This window comes from Panulirus ornatus, chromosome 29 (genome assembly GCF_036320965.1).
Source record: "Panulirus ornatus isolate Po-2019 chromosome 29, ASM3632096v1, whole genome shotgun sequence".
Taxonomy (NCBI): domain Eukaryota; kingdom Metazoa; phylum Arthropoda; class Malacostraca; order Decapoda; family Palinuridae; genus Panulirus; species Panulirus ornatus.
Genome location: NC_092252.1, coordinates 15,600,611 through 15,619,670, shown reverse-complemented (window position 1 = coordinate 15,619,670; position 19,060 = coordinate 15,600,611). Strand labels below are relative to the sequence as shown.

Below are 19,060 nucleotides of genomic sequence, written 5' to 3'. Positions count from 1 at the left end.
TTAATTCCCCATGATTTTGATTCTCGTCTTTCTCCGCAAAATAATTTCACTAAACCATAAAAGTTCCTTGCTTAATGCATTTATAATGACAGGGAAGAGAGCAGATTTACTTGTCTTTATGGAGCTAGATAAGGCACGTCGTTATCTGGTCCATAAAACGCTTCAAGGCTAACCTGAAATTCTTCGTCGTTGGTGGATTCAGCCTTGCCCGCAGCCTTCTGCGCCTCCTTCAGCTGGGTGGCGACAGTATTGGTCCTATGGGAAGAAAGGTGAAGCAACTTGTCACATCTGTACTGTCCTGATGATACAGGTGTTTAACCTTACATGTATTACGACACCGGTGATGACCGCGTCAAACCAAAGTTCCTGAGGTAATGACCCTTGGTGGAAGGGAACCAAGGAGGGAGTCATTCAGAATGCAGCAGGTCGGCCAAAGGGACAGTTTGTTCAGCTGACACGTAGCTCCTGCTGGATGCGAACCCCGGGTCTGAAGGATGAGCGCGGGTGATTTAGCTTGCTTTTCTGTGGGAGACGTACCTGTAGTCGCTCCTGCAGATGTAGTGGCGGAAGAGCCTCCGCTCCGAGGTCCACGGGCAGCACTCCTCGCTCCGGTAGTAGCCAGACTCGTAGGGCGGCGCCTCCACGTACTCCTGACGCAGATGGACACAATGTGGAGTTAAGTAGAAAGACAATAATCACATCTTAGTATAAGACTGAGGGGAAAAACATTGATCATAATCTATCTATCTATCTATCTGTCTATCCCATTTTACGAAATGTAGCGTCATTTCGCGATGATGTAGTTGGGTCATTACGGAACATACCTGTATAACGTGCGCAATGTTAGTTGGTGGATCTGGTACTACAGTACGATGATATAACTTACAGATTACCGGAAAGTTCGATGGGAGAAGCGTTTCACTTAACGAAATTTCGCTTAATGTAGCGGTTTTTGCAGGAGACGTCCATTACGTAAGCGGGAGAGTGAAGACCGAGAGCCACAGGGCCTCAGAGGCTACTCACCTGGGAGGCGGGGAGAAGTCTGACGCAGATGGACACCCCTGGCAGTGGCACATGGTAGTCCATGTCTGAGGACACCATGTTCTCCAAGCCCGCGGGAGGGTCGGGAAGGCCGTGTCTCAGGCGTCGCTGGACCCCACCCACACACAGGGTGGGCGGGGAGCGGGAGTTGTCGAAAACCTGGATGAGACACGCCCCCACCACTGCCACATGCCTGAGTAGGGACAGCAGAAGGAACAGCGGCAACACGTCAGAGTAGACAGGATGCAGTAGGGAGGTACTACCCACCTGAGAATCAGGAGGGTTAATGCTGGTGGCTCGGTCAGCCACCACTACGGTGGCTATCCAGTTTCACTCCCTGGCTCGAGCTGCTGTCTTTTCTCTCTACCTCACATTCACGTAGGTTGCTGGCTGGTATTCATTCCACACAAACATACTCTCTCCATAATACAGATAACACTAGACAACATGAAACTCTAAACTAAATCTACCTGCGGTGAGTGGTGAGCGCTACGTGCTAACCCTTGTCTGATGGCAAAATAACGCCATAGCTTAGAAAAAAAAATGTTTTGGAGACGGTGCCCCACGAGTGTAGAACTCTCCTCCAGTACTATAGAAATGAGCAATTTACATAAAGGTAAATGTATGCATATACACATACAATATACGCAAGAATACATGATTGAATTGGAGATGAGGTTCATGTGTGAATATCTGTAATGAACACATACTATGATATATCTATACAATCCGTGCACACACAGATAACTTCGTATACACATGTGCACATTCTTGAGGTGGGTTTTGGTAGCCGTTCACACGCTCACACGTACACACATGTACAAATACTCCAGGTGCTTCTGGTAGCCGTACACAGTCACACATACACACGTGTACACATACCTAAGGTGCTTCTGGTAGCCGTGCACAGTCACACATACACACGTGTACACATACCTAAGGTGCTTCTGGTAGCCGTACACAGTCACACATACACATGTGTACACATACCTAAGGTGCTTCTGGTAGCCGTGCACAGTCACACATACACACGTGTACACATACCTAAGGTGCTTCTGGTAGCCGTGCACAGTCACACATACACACGTGTACACATACCTAAGGTGCTTCTGGTAGCCGTACACAGTCACACATACACATGTGTACACATACCTAAGGTGCTTCTCGTAGCCGTACACACGCAGGACAATCGTCATATTGGCGTTCAGGAAAACTCGGTTCTCATTCAGGCGAACCCTACACCTGTGGAGGGTAATTAGGATGATTAATTACTAGCCCTAATGAGGTTATGGAAGTGTTTAAGGGTCGTACCGTCGTGCTCAAGAGTCGTGCCGTCTTGCTTAAAGGGTAGTACTGTCTTGCTTAAAGGGTCGTACCGACTTGATCAAGTTTACACAGTAAATGAGGCAGAACGACTTAGTTGTTAACTAACAAACTTGCAAAGACAGTCTGTCTGTTGTCTTTCCAGCAGCAGCAGACGTCTGGTGTCTGTCTGTTGCCTTTCCAGCAGCAGCAGACGTCTGGTGTCGTCTGTCTGTTGTCTTTCCAGCAGCAGCAGACTTCAGGTGTCGTCTGTCTGTTATCTTTCCAACATGACCCGTTTCTAGGTGTTGTCAGTCTGTTGTCTTTCCCACTGCAACGGTCGTGCGGTGCTGTCAGCGAGGCTGTGTGGCGTGTGGTCACGCCAGAACACTTGGACGGGTGGAGAGACCTACCTGTAGGAGGGGCAGCGGTTGGAGGAGTCCAGCTGCGGGAGAGCCACGACGTCCGGTACGCGTTCGTCCTTAGACATGTACATGTTGGCGACCCGACCTGTCACCTGTACGTGAGGCAAGGGCACGGTGGTCAGTGTCGCATGAGGTACGTGCACAAGTCTTACACATCTTGCATATAGGCAACATCGGAGCTCAGCATGTTATTCTTTTCATGGCAATGACATTGCATGGGGAACCTGAGGTGAAAGGGGACATAATGGGGAAAAAAAAAGAGATTTTTCATCAGTGTTCCTCAGTTGTTTGTGAACTTGACTCTTAAAGGTAGAAAGATTACTGGATGGAGGGGAAAGACGTAAGGTTAAAGGGAATTCCACAGCTTAGCCATTTGAAGGAGGAAGGGGTGGGCACCATAACGGTGAATCCTCGTGTGGTTTGTGTTCGCATAAAAACTATAAGAAGCAGTTGCCAGAGGGCGGGTCTTGTGTCCAAGCCTTGGTGGGATGGACACAAGCACGCACTTCACGAGAGCAAGAACCAAGATTATACCTTAGGAACAAACCCAGAGCTGACCTTGCAGAATGTAATGTTGTCTGGCAGGAACCTGACGGCGTCGATGTAGAAGTCACAAGGGTCGGTGACCCTGGTGGGCGCGGGAAGCAGCGGCTCCGTCTTGTTCTTATCGTAGGGGACCCAGGCCAAGTGCTCGGGCGGCGGGGCGGGTGGTGGCGGTGTGGGAGGCGGTGTGAGGTCTGGCGAAGCCACGGGCGTGGGATCTGGTTGGGAGATGTTAGGTTAGGTTAGGTCTCTCCCACAGAGAGATGGAAGCCTCGTTCTTTCGATGGGCCAGCCCGGTTCTGTGGTCTGTCTCAACCCTAGTACGACCCTTGAGCGCGAGAGTAGGACACTGAACACGATGGCACGACCCTTGAGCACGACGGTAGAACCATTTGGTATGATGGTCTTGACCTGTGACCTGAACTTTGTGGCATGGACCAAAATCCAGGCCATGATACCCAGAGGTTGCTGTATCACTGTACCGTCGTGCTGAGGGGTCTGTACCGTCGTGCTGTAGATAAAACGTGCCTCCTTGTATCAGGATGTCTCACGGAAAAGCTACACAACAGAGACCTCGGATACAAAATGAAACAGGTTCTTGTATTCTTCTTCGATACAGAATACAGAAGGTGCAGGGTAAGGCGAGCGCCTTCAAGGGTAAGAAGGTCTTCTACGAAACCCCACTCACTTCCACTCACTGACGATGACACACAAGCGTCGTGGTGTGAGTCTACACCAAAATGAAAGGAAGATGCGCAGAAATACGAGAAGGAGAGACAGGTAATCCTGGAAGATATGAAGGGAAAAGTGAAGTGGAGAGAAAGACAGTAAAATGAAGGGACGTTAATGGACGCTAGTCAGTCACCCTGGCTGGGGGAGAATGCCCTCCAGGAGGGGAAAGGACACAAGCTAAACCCTCCAGCGGGGGAGAGGACACAAGCTCAACCCTCCAGCAGGGGAGAGGACAATGACTAGACCCTCCTGCAAGGGAGGAGACACTAGCTAAACCCTCCTGTAGGGGAGAGGACAATGGCTCGATCCTCCTGCAGGGGAGAGAACAATGGCTCGACCCTCCTGCAGGGGAGAGGACAATGGCTCGACCCTCATGCAGGGGAGAGGACAATGGCTCGACCCTCCTGCTGGGGAGAGGACAATGGATCGACCCTCCTGCTGGGGAGAGGACAATGGCTCGACCCTCCTGCTGGGGAGAGGACAATGGATCGACCCTCCTGCTGGGGAGAGGACAATGGATCGACCCTCCTGCTGGGGAGAGGACTGACCTTGGTCGCTCTCGGTGTCTGGGGAAGGTTCTGGGACAGGCAATGGCTGGTCTTCGTCACTGTCGGAGTCCAGGTTGAGGTCGATCCTGAAGAGGTTGTCTGGGACGTAGGGCAGCACGGCAGCTGTAACAGGTGGAGCAGGTGTTACACATGTGGCAGGTAGAGCAGGTGTAACAAATGTTACAGGTAGAACAGGTGTACTAGATGTGGCAGGTAGAGCAGGTGTCACAAATGTTATAGGTATAACAGGTGTTACAGATGTGACAGGTAGAGCAGGTGTTACACTTGTGATACGTAGAGCAGGTGTTACAGATGCCACACGTCTGTAACGGTGGGAATATACAAGTAATGGGTAATTTTGGCCTTATACATTGCCTATACTGGTGTATTATACAATGCAGGTAACGTGATGTAATGCAGGTAATACTGTATTAAATGATGTAGGAAAATGTGTATCATATATTACAGATAATGTTACATTATGCAGTGCGGGTAATCTTGTATTATACAATTAAGGTAATTATGAATTATCATCAGGTAATCTTGTATGATTATACACACGCCCTGTTGTACCAATAAGTGTAAGTAATTATGTAATACAGTGCAGGGAATTGTACAATGTACGTAGAACTGTATCATACATTATAAGTGCCACTGTATCACACAATGCAAATATGATACTACTTCATTACAACACTTGTAACATTACGTTATACGATGCGAATAATATTGTAGCATACAGAGTAGATAGTATTGTATTATACAATGTAGGTAACACTGTATTGTACTGTGCAAAGTGTAGGGGCTGGGTCGAGGTTACCTGTTGTGTTGTGAGGTTAACGACTGAAGCCAAGGGGTTCAAGTCTCTCGCTCCCTCCCTCTCAGGGGTTGAAATATCTCCCCCTCCCTCCCACTCAGGGGTTGAAATATCTCCCCCTACCCTCCCACTCAGGGGTTGAAATATCTCCCCCTCCCTCCCTCTCAGGGGTTGAAATATCTCCCCCTCCCTCCCACTCAGGGGTTGAAATATCTCCCCCTCCCTCCCACTCAGGGGTTGAAATATCTCCCCCTCCCTCCCACTCAGGGGTTGAAATATTTCCCCCTCCCTCCCACTCAGGGGTTGAAATATCTCCCCCTTCCCTCCCTCTCAGGGGTTGAAATATCTCCCCCTCCCTCCCACTCAGGGGTTGAAATATCTCCCCCTCCCTCCCACTCAGGGGTTGAAATATCTCCCCCTCCCTCCCACTCAGGGGTTGAAATACCTCCCCCTTCCCTCCCACTCAGGGGTTGAAATATCTCCCCCTCTCTCCCACTCAGGGGTTGAAATATCTCCCCCTTCCCTCCCACTCAGGGGTTGAAATATCTCCCCCTCTCTCCCACTCAGGGGTTGAAATACCTCCCCCTTCCCTCCCACTCAGGGTTGAAATATCTCCCCCTCCCTCCCACTCAGGGGTTGAAATATCTCCACCTTCCCTCCCACTCAGGGGTTGAACTATTTTCCTCTCTCTCCCTCACGAAGGAGGTTAACCTGTTCCAGTTTAGCAGATGGGCAATGCTCAGCAGGTCCCACAACGTTCAGCAGACCCCACAACGCTCAGCAGGTCCCACAACGTTCAGCAGGCCCCACAACGTTCAGCAGGCCCCACAACGTTCAGCAGGTCCCACAACGTTCAGCAGGCCCCACAACGTTCAGCAGGCCCCACAACGTTCAGCAGGCCCCACAACGTTCAGCAGGTCCTACAACGTTCAGCAGGCCCCACAACGTTCAGCAGGTCCCACAACGTTCAGCAGACCCCACAACGCTCAGCAGGTCCCACAACGTTCAGCAGGCCCCACAACGTTCAGCAGGCCCCACAACGTTCAGCAGGTCCCACAACGTTCAGCAGACCCCACAACGTTCAGCAGGTCCCACAACGTTCAGCAGGTCCCACAACGTTCAGCAGGTCCCACAACGTTCAGCAGGCCCCACAACGTTCAGCAGGTCCCACAACGTTCAGCAGGTCCCACAACGTTCAGCAGGCCCCACAACGTTCAGCAGGTCCCACAACGTTCAGCAGACCCCACAACGTTCAGCAGGTCCCACAACGTTCAGCAGGTCCCACAACGTTCAGCAGGTCCCACAACGTTCAGCAGACCCCACAACGTTCAGCAGACCCCACAACGTTCAGCAGACCCCACAACGTTCAGCAGGTCCTACAACGTTCAGCAGGCCCCACAACGTTCAGCAGGTCCCACAACGTTCAGCAGACCCCACAACGTTCAGCAGGTCCCACAACGTTCAGCAGGTCCCACAACGTTCAGCAGGTCCCACAACGTTCAGCAGACCCCACAACGTTCAGCAGACCCCACAACGTTCAGCAGACCCCACAACGTTCAGCAGGTCCTACAACGTTCAGCAGGTCCCACAACGTTCAGCAGACCCCACAACGTTCAGCAGGTCCCACAACGTTCAGCAGGCCCCACAACGTTCAGCAGGTCCTACAACGTTCAGCAGGTCCTACAACGTTCAGCAGGTCCTACAACGTTCAGCAGGTCCTACAACGTTCAGCAGGTCCCACAACGTTCAGCAGGTCCCACAACGTTCAGCAGGTCCCACAACGTTCAGCAGGTCCTACAACGTTCAGCAGGCCCCACAACGTTCAGCAGGCCCCACAACGTTCAGCAGGCCCCACAACGTTCAGCAGGTTCCACAACGTTCAGCAGGTCCCACAACGTTCAGCAGGTCCCACAACGTTCAGCAGGTCCCACAACGTTCAGCAGGTCCCACAACGTTCAGCAGGTCCCACAACGTTCAGCAGGTCCCACAACGTTCAGCAGACCCCACAACGTTCAGCAGGTCCCACAACGTTCAGCAGGTCCCACAACGTTCAGCAGGCCCCACAACGTTCAGCAGGTCCCACAACGTTCAGCAGGTCCACCAGACGAACGTACAGTCATTACTAACAGGGAATTTATGATCCTCTGATAAAGAATTATATGAAATTATATGCATAAGAGCCGGGATTCGAATCCAGTTTCCTGGATAAGACAGAGCGAAGACATTGCCGGATGAGTCATGTGCTTGGCTGGTCAGGCGACACTCATGGGCTGAGGTTATGGCCCCATGGGAGCCATGGGTTTGAAGTTATGCCCCACCTTGGAGGCATGGGTTGAAGTTATGGCCCACACTGGAGAATGGGCTGAAGTTATGGCCCACACTGGAGATATGAGCTGAAGTTATGGCTTTCACGGGTGCCACGGGTTGAAGTTATGGCCTATGGGGAAGTCATAGGTTGAAGTTATGGCCCACATGTGGAGCCATAGTTTGAAGTTATGGCCTATATTGGAGTTATGGGTTAAACGTATGGCCCATATGGGACCACAGGTTTAAGGTATAACCCAAAAGTATGTCTTGGGCTAAAGTTATAACCTACAAGAAGCCATGGGTCAAGTTACGGCCCACGAGTGGACCATGGGTTCAACCTGAGGCCAGAAGTGAGTCATATGTTAAAGTGATTACCCAACAGCGAGTAATGGGTTCGAGTTGCGGGCCCCACGAGGGAACCATGGGTTGAAACTCTGGCCCGAAAGAGACCAGCGGGTTGAAACGCTTCGGCCAGGACAACAATGGACCTTTAAGAATCTGAGTCACACCAGGTTCACGTAAGTGGCCTGCAATCATGGCCCACAAGGGAGCCATGGGTTGAGGTTATGACCCCCCAAGGAGAGCCATGGGCTTCCGTTATGACCCGGACACACCTGACAGGACCGGAATCTGTGTCAAGTCAGATACATATCGGAAAATTTGTTGCCTCCTGACGACGTGATGGTATGGCCAAGGTCTCGTCGTTCTCCTCCTACAGGCGGGTCCTCGTGCTCGACTTCTCCCTGGAGCTAGTGTGAGGGGGAGGTTTACACGTCTAGCCCCAGGGGTTAGGGCTAGAGTGAGGAGTAAGTGTGTCGTGTCGGGGCGAGGGCCAGCATGACAGGGTAAGTGTGAGGGGGAGGGAGGCGCTGGATGAGGAATGCTCAACGTTTAACACTCTCTATAATAACCCGAGGGAAGGAGAGGGAAGAGAGGGAGAGGGGTCATTTTACCAAATGGTCTCCTGTAGTGCAGTTAAGAAGCGCAGTCGGACACTCACCGAAGCTAAGACTACAAGCAACTCATGGCCATAATTATCAGTCTCAGTTCTAAAGGAGACGTGACCCTAATTTGTGTGGAAGGTGGGCCACCATCGAGCGTCGCAGAGGACTTGAAATATGGTGGGCAGTCGTATAATCGAGCGTCGCAGAGGACCAACACGTAGCTGGTGGGTGTAATCGAATGTCGCAGTGGAAACGTTTCATCCTTCTTGTCTCTTCGGGTGGAGTGCGTGCATGTGTGCGTGTAGCCCGCCCCACCTCCCTCCTTCCAAGGGAGCGCCTCGCGTGACCAGGGACCATGGGGATCTGCGGCGCGGGAAGGAGACTGGCTAATCACCCTCCCAGGATCTCCGTGATGGATCGTCCTCCAGTAAGGAGGGGAGGGGAGAGTGGTGCGCTGCTCCCCCCCTGTAATGCCGCCACCAGTGCCACCCTCTCATTAGCTCGTGTTGCAGGGGCAAGCGGCGTCCGGATCATCTGTGTGGACATTACTGTTGATCTGTGGGGCGTGGGCCTCGCCTCTCTGTAGGCTCTCGGGTTGTCTGCCTGGCCGCTTTGTGTGTCAGGCTTATGTGTGGGTCAGTGATGTGTGTACCTATGTCATGTGTGCCTGTGTGGACGAATGTCAGAAGGTGTGTGTGTGTGTGTGTGTGTGTGTGTGTGTGTGTGTGTGTGTGTGTACATCCGTTCAGCACCACACTAGGAACGATCAACCCACTCCATAGGATCACCCACTGCGAAGACAGTGTGTGTGTGTGTGTGTGTGTGTGTGTGTGGGAGGAGGAGGAGGGGTTTTGCCTGACCACAACCCTGGGAAGCATGCAACATGCAGATTGACAATGATGCTTATCTTGAAGGCGTCGCGTGTCATCGTGTGATAGTGGCAGTATTTACGACCCCCGTGACTCACACCACACCACTGTCTCTCCACCAGTCATTGTACCACCACTCACACATTACATATATCCTCTGCAGGTGCTCACACCACGCCAGCTTCTGCAATATGATCATTCTATCCTCTACCTGTGGGTTCCTGACCTCAGTAATCTCTTGTAGTGTTAGGGTTTGTGTCAGGGTTAGTTCGTGCGCCAAGTGTGTTTCAAGGTCACTTCCCGTGTGAGTCGTGGGTCAGGGCCAGTCCCTGCGTCAGGTCTGGGTCAGTGTCAGTCCCTGTGTCAGGCCAGTGTCAGTGTTAGCTACTGTGTCAGGCTAGTGTCAGGGCCAGTCCCTGTGTCAGGTCTGGGTCAGTATCAATCCCTGTGTCAGTCCCTGTGTCAGGCCAGTGTCAGTGTCAGTCCTTCTGTCAGGTCTGGGTCAGTATCAGTCCCTGTGTCAGGTCTGGGTTAGTACCAGTCCCTATGTCAGGTCTGGGTCAGTATCAGTCCCTGTGTCAGGTCTGGGTTAGTACCAGTCCCTATGTCAGGTCTGGGTCAGGGCCATTCTCCCTTAGCTGTGGGTCAGGAACAACCCCTGTGTCACGTATGCACGGAGACCCACCCCTGGGCAAGGTGTGTGTCAGTCAAGGTCAGCTCGTGTATGTGTCAAGGTCAGCGGCTGTGGCAGGTGTGAAAATGTTGACCCTCCTCATTATTGACTCGACAGCCTGGAGACAAAGGGACTGCAGAAGGCGTCCTGCTGCTGACCTGGGAGGTCGTCAGAGGACAGTGGGGGACGTGGGCCCCTCGGGAAAAGGTGGGGCTGGGGATGTGTGGGGGGGCTGTGAGTGACATCATCACCCCCACCCCGTCCTTGACATCCATGAACTTTGACCTCTGGGGAACCAGCGCTTTAAACAACGTCTCCACAGCGGATGCTCATGGTCTTCCACGTCTCCTCCTTCGTGTAGACGGCTACACCTCCCGCCCTGGTACTCACGTAAGGGTGGGAGACATGATCGAATCTCGCAGAGAACTGAGGTACGGTTAGTGGTCTCACTACTTACCACTACCCGCTACTGACACGCTCGGACCCACTACCCTACATACCAGGTCTTACCGTTAGGTATGCCACCGTCTTCACCGTGGTCCCCGAAAATAGTTCAGAGTAATAGGGTCCGTGAGGAGGAGTGAGGTTGTCGCTGGTCAGAGAGAGAGAGAGAGAGAGAGAGAGAGCTGTCGCTGTCCCACTGACCTGATCTGGAGAAGGCAGCGGCAGCAGCAGCAGCTGTCGCAAACCCTGGACCCCTTGTGAGCACCTCTCCCGTCGCAACCCTGGACCCCTTGTGAACTCTTCGTCGTAACGCCCGACCCCTTGCGAACACTTCTCCCATCACAACCCTTGACCCCTTATGAACATCTCTCCCGTCACAACCCTTGACCCCTTATGAACATCTCTCCCGTCACAACCCTTGACCCCTTATGAACATCTCTCCCGTCACAACCCTTGACCCCTTATGAACATCTCTCCCGTCACAACCCTTGACCTCTTGTGAACATCTCTCCCGTCACAACCCTTGACCCCTTATGAACATCTCCCCCGTCACAACCCTTGACCTCTTGTGAACACCCCTTCCATCACAACTTTTGTTGCAGTCAGGAATATAAGAATTGTGAGCAATGGACTCGTATGACTGGGGTTACAGAAATGCTGATCGATATAGGCACTTCAGTGTAAATTGTACAGACTGATGCATGCAGGGCCTGACGTTTATGACCAGAACATTCAGTCCTGAGGTCATTTGCTTCACCCACAATAACACCTTCCTTGCCAGATGTAAAGTTCTTTGTCCTAGATTCAAACATTTCTCAGCAGTCCCTAAACCTGACATGGCATAATCCTACACCATTTTGGAGGAAGGTGACAATCGCTGACCTGGACCATGTCGGCGGGAGGTTGTAGGAGCAGGTTGGGCCTCGGCCGTTGGTTTCTTCCTCTCATCCTTAGTTTTCGGCATTGATTTCGGACCCTCCTTCCCGCCGTCAACGTTTGGCGCTACGGGTTTCTCCTTCTTCCCCTTCACCCGTGTCCTGTGCCTGAATGTAGAACGCACCAGCTAAATTATGATCTTATCATGGGAGGAATTACAGAGATAACGGAACTAAAACTAGGAGGGTAGTTTACACAGCAAGTGTGAGGGAGGGAGGGAGGGAGTGGGTACTGCCGTGGTCCCAGAAATGACGAAGGGGGACCCCGAAACAAAGGGCTTATACACGTAGTTAAGAGATGGGTGTTCCAAGGTCGTTCAAAATGGCGAGCAGTCATTTTTTAAAGAAGGGAAAAAGATCGACAGAGGGTGTCATTGGCAGGTGACAACCTCTTAGAAACACAGGCTTCCTGTGTCCCAGTGAGTCCCTTGTAGGTAGCCCCTGGTGGCTTAAGCGATTCACACTAACCACCCACAACCACCCACACGGGTTCCAGGTGGCCCAGTCATCTAATACGTTTTGTGGGGGAGAAATCCCCCAGCCGCCCATCAATATCTTAGGAGACTTGAAGTCTCATGTTTCCATTACCAGTCAAGGATTTACCTGCTACACTCTGCTGGATCACTGCCTTATAGGAGGTTTAAAGCCTTGATCCCATTTACTCTAAACTGACCACCTACGTTCCTAAGGAGTTCAGAGCATTGCCACCCACAGCCACCTACCTTCCTGGGAAGCTCAGAACTGTGTCAATCACAGCCACCTACCTTCCTGGGAAGCTCAGCCAGCCACAGCCACCTACCTTCCTGTGGGCTCTAGAGTTCAGCCAGCTACGCCACAGCCGCCTACCTGTATCTTCGGGGGCGACTGCTGAGGAGGTTTGGATGCCCCAAGATAGTTCTTGTTGTCAGGGATGTCACTGTAGGCTCCGCCAGCCTCCAGGTGTGCTAGGGCCCGTCGCAGGTCGCTCAGGTACAGCTTCCCTGGCTCCTCCAACAGCACCTGGGTGGAATAGATAATAATGACCTCGTTCTCTTAGCTGGTCAGCAGCTGATATAGACATAGGTCAGGTCACACTATCATGTCAGCATGGGAGACGTGACCCGCTTACCTTGCGGGCGCCGGAGTACATGTTGGCCCTCGCCATCCAGGGCTTGATGAGGGCCAGGATGGACACGGCCACGTCCCTCACCGTCTCCTTCTTCCAGCCGTCCAGGAACAGCTGGTCCCACACCCACAGGGACGCCGTCACGCTCACCACACCTGCGAACCCCTGTGGTCCATGAGAGAGAGAGAGAGAGAGACTCACAGATGATTACTACCCTACAGTGTTGACAACCCCACAACCCAGAGACCCATGCCCACACAGCCCTACAACCCCACAGACACCCACACGACCCACAGTCCCACATGTAAACAGCACCACAGACACAGCCCCACACTCACACAGTCCAACGAAATAGCGTATAACGCCACATCCGGATATCAAATGAGTACAACACATACCGTCATATGCATCAAGGAGTGCATTTGGGGCACGTCGGCCCATTAGGACAGCAGTTATTGAAAGTAAAGATAAATGATTAATTAGATAAATACAGACATACACGCAATCATCCATAAATGATTACCGACTTCTGACTAATTACCAACTTTTAATTACTCGTACGATCCTCTTTTTATCCTTCGACTTCTATAAGCAGAAATAAACTCTCCCTTTTATTCGTGGATTCTATGTCTATGTACTCCTCTCTCTCTCTCTCTCTCTCTCTCCCCCCCCCCCTCTCTCTGACCTGGGCAATCCACTTCCTCACAAAGATGGCCGGGTTTGTGAAGATCTTCTCTTGCTTCGGCTTCAAGTTCTTGGTGCCCCTCCCCTGCAGCTCCTCGTACACCTTTCTCGAAGTCTTCGCCTCCTTCAGGAGCACCTCCGGCGGAAAATCCTGACGGAGGGACAAGAGTCGTCACTGTCTTATCTTGAAGTTTAGAACTGAACTACCACAGGGCTATCAACACTACCTCCCTCTACAATCTTTTCTTCTTCACTAGAAGTACTTATACTTATGCCTCTGACTACTGCACTTATTACTGAATCCTTCCTCTTACTTATGATGATATGTTCAACAACTACAGCAAACATAAACAATAGCTACTGTTACTACTTCTTTTACTACCGCTACCACTACTACTACTACTACTACTACTACTACTACTACTACTACTACTACTACTATTACTACTACTACTAGCACTTTGCTACTACTACTACTGAATGTACTTCTACTTTGATTTATGAATATGAGTTATGAGTTCCCTAGTTGAGATCTTAATGAACACCTTCAATAGATCGTACCTCGAACATCTGACGGGAACAGGGAACGAATCTCTAACCTCTCACAGGAACAAGGAACGCATCTTTCTACTTCTCATGGCAACAAGGAGCGAACCACTGAATTCACGCAGGACCAAAGAATGTAAACCAATATGAAATGTTCATTATCAAAGGTTAGAAACCATTTTCTATCATACACCCAAAGGAGACAATGATTGCATAATGTACTGTAATACCGACGTGACTAATGGCCTCGTGTGATGTTGGACGTGCATAAATTGTCTCAAATTTCAAGGCCTTTGTGTGGGCTCAATTACGTGCCCTCTGATATACTAGAGTGTGACATCTGGCAATGATCGAGACTCTAAACTCTCCTCGTCACAACGTATTATTGTTCAGTAAGGTAGCAGTCACTCTAGCATGAGCCGTCTCTCTCTATCTCTCTCAGGATTTTGCTGTAGTTTTCATGTTACCTCCTCTGATCAGGTTGTAACATAGCGCCCGACAGGCCTCTTAGGTAACAAAGTACCCGACAGGCCACTTACGTTACACAGCACCCGACAGGCCACTTACGTTACATAGCACCCGACAGGCCACTTACGTTACACAGCACCCGACAGGACCACTTACGTTACACAGCACCCGACAGACCACTTACGTTACATAGCACCCGACAGGCCACTTACGTTAAATAGCACCCGACAGACCACTTACGTTACACAGCACCTGACAGGCCACTTAGGTAACAGCACTCGACAGGCCATCAGTTTCCACAGACATTGATGTAAATGTTGTCAACATGAGATCTGGCCAAAGCTAAGCTGTCATCCACAACAACACAGACTGTGTAACTTCTGTACCCCCTGTCTGTACCTCTGTCTGTATAAGGTACAGTGACATACCTTGAGGCTAATGCGAGAGACTTGTGTGGCCAAGCAGCTACTGATGTGGTCGTAGTACTGAGGGTCGTTGTTCTTCACGACCTGGACTACCTGCTCGGCCACCTGGAACACCTCCTTCTGCCCCAGCTGGCAGTGTCGTTTCACCAGCTCCAGCTGGACCCCCAGCCGGATCACGTGCTCCTCTGGCGTAAACCGTGTCTTTAGTTTACTTCAGAAGTAAAAGGAATTTAGTGTATATCTGGGAATGAACTTATCTGAAGTAAACTACTTTTAGTACACATCTGGATTTTAACTTTTGTTTTATAAAATCTTAGCAGGAGAGAGTGACTTTAGTATACATCGGGGATTGAATACTACCTCTGGGGTAAACCCACCCCTGAGTAAACTCTTCCTTAAGTGTTCTAAGTTTGATGCGCTTCTTGAGGTAAACTTCATGTAAATCATGTCTATGAGGTATACAAGACTTTTACTACATCTGTGTGGATAAGCTGTGGTATCTACTTACCATTTTAAAGTCTTTCCTTTTGACACAGTGGCGGACATTAGACTTCGAGTACCTGGTACCACCTTCCGTTTTCTTTCTCTGGCTGGAGGACCTTCGACTTCGAGTACCTTCCACTACCTAACATCTTAGGCAGGCTGGAGGAGCTACGACTTGTCACTACCTACCATTTTCTTCGTCGTTAGACTAGAGGACCTCCGACTTCGAGTACCCACCATCACCTACTATTTTCTTCGTCAGGCTGGAGGAATTGCGACTTCGAGTACCCACCTCCTTCGTAGAGTTCTACAGAATGACCGACCGACCTTCACCACTGACCGACTACTTCCCCCTCACAACGACCTGTCACTGACCATCTTCTTCGTCGGGGTCTTGCTTGAAGACCTGCTGCAGCGGCAGAAGCCAGTAGATATAGGAGGTGGAGAAGGTCTTCGAGTGGATGTGGAGGATGTTGAGGGCACGGGCCGCCTGGATCATGTGGTCATCGTCGTCCAGCGTCCGAAGCGTCGTTGTGTTGTCATACGCCTGGCAGGAGGACGACAATTATGCTACAATGTCGGGTTAGAGGCGTCGTGTGATGCTGGAGGAGAGGTTCCGACCCTCAGGTGTTATAACAGTAAGGCGTATGGGGTACGACACCATCGTGAATTGGTAAGTGGTGGAAGCAGGGAGTCAGGAGGGGTAAGGAGTAGTGTCAGGGAGCCGGAGTGGGCAAGGAGTGGTGACCGGAAACTAAGGAGGGCAAGGGGTGGTGGCAGGGAGCCAGGAAAGTCAACGAGTAGAGGCGATAAAGTCTACACAGACACACGAAGGAGAATTACGTAGGAGACACTAGACGGGATCAGAGGAAAGACCTAAGACTACAAGGTGAGTCATATTGAGACGATGAATGAAAAGAAACAGACAAGAGAAAGGACAGCAAGAGACAGAGGACGAAAATAGTCATGTAGGAGAAGAAGCTTGAGAAAAAAGACACTAAATTGAAAGGGGACAAGTGAAAGCGAAGAAGAGAATCTGCCGTGCAAGAAGTCAATTCAGGCCGGATTTAGGAGTTCGAGGATTACCTCAATGACGGCATTATCGATGGTTCGCCAGCTGTTGCTCCGGATGGCCCTCACCACCTTCTGGTTCTTCATCTCCTTGGCCAGCGTGGTGTCGAAGTTGCCCCTGATGATCGCCCTCAGGTCCTGGCCCGGCTTGGCCTTCACCTTGGCTGCCTCATGACCCGCCAGGTACTCCCACCAGAAGAACCGACGAAGGTTCGTCGGGAGCCCCAGGTGCCGCGCCCGGAGTCTGTGGTGGAGGACCAGGTAGCTGAAGGGCTGCGTTCCACCTTCAGCAGGCTACGTCTGTGGCTGAATGGCGAAGGATTACTGTACACTATGACCCCTCACATGAGGGTGCGTAGTTTACTGGCCACAGTCGAAGTCATAGAGACCTCTCTCTCTCTCTCTCTCTCTCTCTCTCTCTCTCTCTCTCTCTCTCTCTCTCTCTCTCTCTCTCTCTCTTTCAGTTCTCACCTTTTCATATGGTTCTCCTTCTTGGTATCATCGTAAGCAATGAAGGCCAGAAGTGCCTGGCCAGCCACGTCGGAGGCCCTGGTGCCTGGCTGAACCTTCCACCTGGTACCCTCCTCCTCATCGTCAATGTTGTTGCTGTTGCCATCATCATCATCGTCGTCTTCTTCGTCGTCCTCGTCCCAGTCGTTCCTCTTCCTCCTCTCGTCTTTCTGGCCGTCCTTTTCCTCCTCCTGTTGGGTCCAACCAAGTGACCAGATGAAGCTACATCCATCAAGAACACGAGGAGAGCCACCTCACTTCCAGCTCTAGGATGGCATTATCACCTGGAACATGAGGAGAGTCTCCTCACTTCCAGCACCAGGATGGCATTATCACCTGGGACATGAGGAGAGTCTCCCTACATCTCAAAGAACTTGACAGATTCTGACATTTCTGTAGCAAAAGAATCCCTCGGTTTGTGGAAAATGACTGAATCCTGCATCGTAGATTATGATCGCTCTTCGTCGCCTCCGGGAAAATGACAGCCTTCTTAGTGTCTGGAATATGACAACTCGTCTCTCCCTGGAATATGACTATCTCCTTGCTTTCTGGAACATGATAGTGACATCACTTCCTGGAACATGGAAACTGCCTCTCAATACCCTGGAATATGACGGCCACATCACTTAATGGAACATGGAAACTGACTCTCATCCCCTGGAACATGACAGCACAGCAACAAGCATTTTGCATCTGACGACAGCTTTCAAGTACTAAGACCATCTCCTCACCTCCTGGAACATGATGACGGTCGTGTGTCTCCTTAGCCCCTCGCGGAAGCTGGTGCGGACTTCGCGGAGGAAGCGACCCATCTGGTCGTCCTTCTGGTAGCTGGCCACATCCTCTGGGTACCCACACTCCTGTCGACCAGATGGCATTATCAGTAATGCCAGATCCACACAAACAAACACAGAGTTGTTGAGGATAGCGAGCGGGGTTCCTCTGGGATAGATGATGAGTCTACAGTTAAGTCTGACATACGTAATTGACTTGCTAGAGATAAATGTAGTTGGCAAATGAGTATCTTCACTGAGTATGAAAAGTTCATGAATGAAGTCTGGAGTAAAGGGGCGTACTATGGACTGCACGTTTAAACAGAATGCAGCCAGACATGTGGCTCAGTCAGTAAATTGAACACGAGAAAATATAAAGTAATGAAGGTAAGGGAGGTTGTAAATAGACATGATAGTGACATCAAAAGCTGAAAAAAAAAAACAAATTGTAAGAACTGATATGTTAAGTGGGTCCTACAGTTGACACCATCGGAATATATCCTGTGAATTGTGACGTTGGCAAACTGTGACAGAGATCGAAATGATATCGACGAAGATCAAGACTGTGCACATAATGCTTCAACAGCTTGGTCTCCCCATCTGAGAAACTGCAGGAGAAAGTTGAAAGGGGTGCAACGAAATGCTGGAGAAGGTGTGAAGGAATATAAAGATGGTGTTAGGAAGGAATGGTATGAGTTATGAAGAAAGGAAGGAAGCCCCTTGAACGGCACACACTGAGGGAAGAAAAACTGGTGTCAGCGGGCTGGAGACGTACACATACAGGTGTCAGCAGGCAGGAGACGTACACATGAAGGCGTCAGCAAATGGGTCATACATGTAGGTGTCAGTGTGCAAGGCATGTAGACATGCAGGTATATGTACTAACGGCCAGGGCGCGGGATAGAGCTTGGTCAAGAAAGACGCGCGCCTCTCGAAGATATTTCTCCTTTTGCCGAGGAGGCAGCGGCGGCTCCTGCAACACACCGACAACACTGTAGTCAACAACGACTTCTGCAACACAGCGACAATATCAGAGTCAACACGGACTCCCGCAACACACCAACAATACTGTATCAAACAACGGCTCAACGGCTCTTGCAACACACGAACCACACGCCAATAGTAATGGCGTGTATCGCACCTACCAGTATTCGGACGTTGTACTTGTGGTAAGGGAAGTATTGGGTGGTAAACTCAGGCCCGAGCAGAGTGAAGAGCGCCTGCTGCTTGAAGTCTGACCCCTGCGGCTGGTTCACATGCGTGGCCAAGGCTCGGTTCACCTGCTCCAGCACCTGTCGGGAGTGGAAGGACCTCTTAATAGTTACAGTGTAGGTCGTTGCCATTACTCAAGCCGCCTCGCGGATAAAATGCTTGTTAGTGTCGTTTTTCTGCACGTTAGTGGAGTCTGCAGGTGA

General features: G+C 50.9%; 1 protein-coding gene across 3 annotated transcripts in view; it reads right to left on the bottom strand.

The window, feature by feature from the left end:
* The window catches only part of LOC139758146 (uncharacterized), a 43,668-nt gene that overhangs the window by 15,902 nt on the left and 8,706 nt on the right, over positions 1-19,060 (bottom strand). Inside the window, exons 3-14 of one of the 3 annotated variants that reach the window (XR_011714772.1) lie at positions 18,791-18,937; positions 18,532-18,618; positions 17,604-17,732; positions 16,834-17,063; positions 16,378-16,606; positions 15,667-15,838; positions 14,812-14,993; positions 13,371-13,520; positions 12,689-12,850; positions 12,427-12,579; positions 11,528-11,688; positions 4,592-4,714 (exon numbers count right to left, since the gene is read on the bottom strand). Coding sequence is in view for 1 of the 3 variants with exons in the window: in XM_071679299.1 (XP_071535400.1) it covers positions 174-255; positions 538-650; positions 1,024-1,234; positions 2,194-2,283; positions 2,757-2,860; positions 3,327-3,529; positions 4,592-4,714; positions 11,528-11,609 (1,008 nt within the window). In the remaining 2 variants the exon portion in view is untranslated. Of the gene's footprint in view, positions 1-173; positions 256-537; positions 651-1,023; positions 1,235-2,193; positions 2,284-2,756; positions 2,861-3,326; positions 3,530-4,591; positions 4,715-11,527; positions 11,689-12,426; positions 12,580-12,688; positions 12,851-13,370; positions 13,521-14,811; positions 14,994-15,666; positions 15,839-16,377; positions 16,607-16,833; positions 17,064-17,603; positions 17,733-18,531; positions 18,619-18,790; positions 18,938-19,060 lie in introns of those variants that run through there. The other 2 variants (XR_011714773.1, XM_071679299.1) reach the window with 2 other exon arrangements.